Source organism: Gossypium arboreum, chromosome 1 (assembly GCF_025698485.1).
Source record: "Gossypium arboreum isolate Shixiya-1 chromosome 1, ASM2569848v2, whole genome shotgun sequence".
Classification (NCBI taxonomy): domain Eukaryota; kingdom Viridiplantae; phylum Streptophyta; class Magnoliopsida; order Malvales; family Malvaceae; genus Gossypium; species Gossypium arboreum.
This window is the reverse complement of record NC_069070.1, coordinates 110,945,995-110,950,828: the sequence shown is the minus strand read 5'-3', so window position 1 is coordinate 110,950,828 and position 4,834 is coordinate 110,945,995. Positions and strand designations below refer to the sequence as shown.

At 31.4% G+C, this 4,834-nt stretch overlaps 1 protein-coding gene across 1 annotated transcript; it reads right to left on the bottom strand.

Moving 5' to 3' along the window:
* Positions 1-1,684: 1,684 nt before the first annotated feature.
* Positions 1,685-4,395, bottom strand: LOC108480588 (septum-promoting GTP-binding protein 1-like). The gene is given in 7 exon segments (XM_017783635.2): positions 1,685-2,193; positions 2,648-2,731; positions 3,267-3,306; positions 3,411-3,507; positions 3,615-3,732; positions 3,850-4,170; positions 4,172-4,395. Coding segments are annotated over 7 exon segments (855 nt in total). The 5' UTR covers positions 4,202-4,395; the 3' UTR covers positions 1,685-2,028.
* Between the last annotated feature and the right edge of the window lie 439 nt (positions 4,396-4,834).

Below are 4,834 nucleotides of genomic sequence, written 5' to 3'. Positions count from 1 at the left end.
TGTTTCCTGTTAGACTATGGTGTTATTTGAAAAGCCATGGGCGGTAGGTTTTAGGATATGATACAAATTATTATTAATACATGATACAGAACATGACATGATAAGAAATTAGATAACATAAACATTTGAGGTTGTACCTGTGGATAACTAAAGATATTGTCTGAAATTTGTGTTCATACGTGTGTAAAACAAAGCAACTAACACATATAAGGAATAGTTTTTTTTCTTTAAGAAAAAAGACAGTAATTTCTGTAAGAGATGGGACAAACAAATATATATTTTTCACGGTGGATGAACAAATGTCAATGGCGGCACAAAAAGACCATTAGATTTACAACTGCAAATGCTTAATTGTCGTATGAACATCTTTCGTCCTATAGATTAAGCTTCAGATTTTCAAGTAATGAGCAATTTTCTAACATGGAATTGGAGTGGCAGGCAGGTTTTTAAGGTTGAAGATGCAATAAAGAACACAGTGCGTAAAGAAAACTTTGTGCATGTAGTGCGTAAAGAAAACTTTGTGCATGTCTAATTATCATTACAGCTATATACCATTTAGACAAAACTAATGATGGAATATAGGAAGTCCTTTCTTCTTGACAAATTAATGTCCTTCATATTCAGCCATTGCCTAATTCACTCAACACCACGGTGGTGCTTGAATTCTTTTCTGGAACTTGAAGCACCAGTTAAAAGAAAGCATTTGCAGTGAAAATACTTTTCCCGCTTTAACCACACTGGTGTGGTGAGTACGACGTTCCTTTTTCTTTTCTTTTTTATGAAAAGTAAGCAATTAACTTTACATACAAAATAAATACATTATGATTTTTATGATTATATAATAATTGCATAAGTTTTGTTTTATATAATGATATAATAAATATATTATTCAATATAAAATTTATATTAATTAATCATAAATAAGTAGATATATGAATAATAAAAATAAAATGAATATAATTAATCAAAAATTAATTAATTATTAGTAAAATTATTATTTAACATAAATACAAATTTAATATGAAATATGATTATTTATTTAACATATATAATTAAATTTAATATCCTTAATAATTATTATTTTTAATTTCGATTGAATTGAATGCACATATCATCATTAATTTTAATCTCAATATTTAATGTATAGCCCTTTAAATTATATAGACAAAAGCTCAAATATTTGCTGCAGCTGAAAAAGGCCTCAAGGAAACTGCAGATGTCAATCTGACAAAATACAATTTTTTGTATGACCTTAATAAGATAGCATTATAATAATAATGGTGTTTTGAGTAGGCCAGATTCAAAGCTAATTCCTGGCTATTCAACCCTGTTTCTGGGTAGTTTTGATGCTTATTTATTACCAAATATTTTATAGCTTTAACAGAATAAATTTGGACCCACTTCCTTTTAAGAAACCTATTATTTAATCCCATTTTCATATTCTTTTAAATTGCTTGAAACCCAAGTGGAATTATTCCAACTCCACTCATAAGCATCATTCATTTTCCCCTATATCTTCTTTTTTCTCTTTTTTAGTTATAAAGAATCCTTTCAGGAAAACAAAGCAGATTCTCCTCTCTTTTTTCACTAGGAAAATGAGTTGAAAGAATATATGAAATTAGAATGAGAAAAGAAGCAAAAGAAAAAGAAACTCGGAAAAGGCTTAGCTGAAATATCAGATTCGTTTTCCTTTAAATATTTCTGTTCAATATTTTTATTTATCCGAACATAAGTATAAAATCTTATAAACTAAATACACTCATATTCGACACTCATCACCGAATTAAAGGAAGAGAGGCTAACTTTGAAACGAGAATATGTTACAAGGAAAAGGCAAAGGCAATGAAAAGAAATGAACCAAACAATCAGAGACCAAAGTTTGGTGGTTGTGGGGTCAAATTTGGTGCTAAGAATTGAAAAAGTTTTGTTTATTTTTTCTCTTTTCCATGTTCTCATTTTCTTTCTATTTCAACTATGTACATAACGATCAGTGGGGGGGAACCCAAACCCAAAAAAAGAAACATGTTTTTAGAAGTCGATGATGGGTTCTCCAATAGTCAAGTTTCTCTCAACAGTCCATGGCAAGTTAAACAGTTTAGCCATGATGAACTTGAAGATCTTGTTCACATTGATGTTATGTTTAGCACTTGAGAAGAAAAGGGTTGCCTTCATTGCCTTGGCATATGCTCTTGCCTGTTCCAAATTTCAACTTTGGTTAAGTCTTGCTTTTAAAAACTAATAAAAATAATAATAATGCTTTTCTTTTTGTCAGAACATTAAATATCAAATTGCCACTTGATGAACTATCTAAAAAGGAAATTTCTTTGTCTAAAGTAATTAAATTGCAATTTTCCTACTTTTAAATCAAGTGGCCCCTTTTGTACGTTTGATTTTTACACACGGTTTGAGAAAGATTGGAGAAGGTTTGTCAAATGGCGATGGATCAGAATTGACAAAGGAAGACTCCCCCCATCACATTCCTCTTGCGTCACTTTTAAGATTAAATTAAACACTTGATTCTAACATAAACCACACGTTCATGATTTAAGTAATTTCAGGTCGTATGTATGTTTCTTGGACTCAAGAATGAGCGTAAAATACGAGATTTTCAATAAAATATGCAAAAGAACTAAGGTAAATTGTGTACCTGTGTAACAATAGTCCATTGCAAATCTGGGGGAAGTCTAACAAAGTCATCAAATTTTGTTCCTATTAATACTGGAATTGCAATCTGCAAAAATCATGGGAAGGACCACATTAAAATTAAGAACAGTTGAAAACCTGGGAAACTGATATAAAAACACAGGAAAAAAACATCATGAAATTTAAGGGCTCCACTCCATAAAATCCTTTACTTGATACTGAGACCACATATATTAATTGGAGCACTAATTTTATGGGCCTAGCACTGAAAACTTGACATCTCTCTTATCATTTGCAAGTTGAACCTGAAATTTGACACCAATCTAATGATTTCCTCATTAAGTTCACCCATCCTATTCCCCACATTCATCAACAACACCTTCTTGATGTATTAGCAGCTTAAAGTTGCAACTAAATTACACATCAATAAATTTTGCAGTTTCAGAAAAAATCAAAACCCTTTATTTGTTAGATTATATATACTCGTCTTTGAGTTTCGAAAATTGTTGTATGAATCAACGAGATTAAACTTTCCGACCGTAACGGTGGAACCCCTTTAGCTAAAAAAGCTAACACTAACTACTGATTGACTGTAAAATGCCATGAAAAGCTAATTTTGGTACCTGATTCCATTTTCTTGCTTGACTATACCATCCAACAACACTGCAAAAAATCCAACAAGAAATCCAGCAAATATCAGAAAAACCATATCATCAATTTGCATTTGCGGTGGTTTGCAGTTGAAAAAAACAGGTTTTTGAGCTGACCTGTTGAGGGTGCATCGGCTAGTTAGATCAAACATAAAGAAAATTGCTACTGAATCTTTACAAGCAATTGGAAGATGATCAAGTGAGTTACTGTCACCTGCAATGGAATAATCACAAGAAAAAAAAAAGCTCCGGTGTTACTGCAGAAAAACAAAGGTGAAATTTTTAAATGAGAAAACCAAATTTATTGAATCACACAAATACCTCCTACATCCCATATGCTGAAAGCAATCCTGGCACCTTGAACCGATAATGTTTTGTTTACTAAATTTAATCCTGACATTTGTAAGCTTTTCTCTTCTTCATCCCCAACATATTTGATCTTTCAAAAAGAAAAGAAAAAAAAAAGGTTATTTCCATTGAAAAAAACAACTTATTCTAAGTGGAATTTCATCGAACACAAAAAAAGCAAAATGAAACCAAAAATCATATTTCTTACCAGAAAGCTTGTTTTTCCAATTTGACAGTCACCTAACAAACTGATCTTCAAACTAACCAAATCCGAATCCGTCTCGTACCCGTTACATATCACCCGGGAGAGGTCGGCCTCGTCGTCTTCATCTCCGTAAACCACTACCCCTTCCACCGGAGAAGAATCCCGGCGAGCCAACTTCGTGTAGTTAACAGGGCGTCTTCCTATAGAACAAACAAGAATTCTATCCCAAATGAACCTAAAAAACCTTCGAAAAATCGATACCCTTCCTAGTATACTCCATTTGATATTGACGTGAACAATTTTTCTACAAAGCTGTGTCATCTTTTCCGGCGGCTTCATAAATGATATCGGACATGGAAATGGAAGATAGGTTGTTGTTTCGACATAGTATTTTAATGTTTTTTTTTTCAGCTTATGCGTTGAATAAGCTTAGTACATTTGTAATGTAATAGGGGATAACGGTTGACCGGTATTTTTTTCTTTTTGGGTATACTCAAATAGTCCAAAATGCCGGCTTCTTGGGGTCTACGTACGATGGGCATTTTGGGTCAATTACGGTAAGCAAAAAGACTAATATATAACGATGAAAAGGGCAATTTAGTCATTTAGGAGAAAGGGTAATTTGGAGAAGATGGAAAATATTTTATGTTTTTATTTTAATTTATATTTTTGAAGGATAAATCTTTGTCTACAATCCATACACAAAGCACAAGCATCTTGTGAAGTGTGTGTGCATGTTTTTTTTTTTTTTTAATAAAGGAGGAGTGAGTGTTGTTCGGAAATTAAATTCGAAACAGGGTAAATTAGTTATTTAGATATGAATAAATTTTTATTTAAAATAGTTATAATTTGATTATTGAATTATTCGAATATTTTTATTTAAGTTATTGAATTATTTTAAAAGAATTATTTAAGTTATTGGGATTTAAAGTGTTTTTTTTTTTAAGTTTTGCTAGTGAGTTAAAAAATATACTTTAGGTCCAAGTTA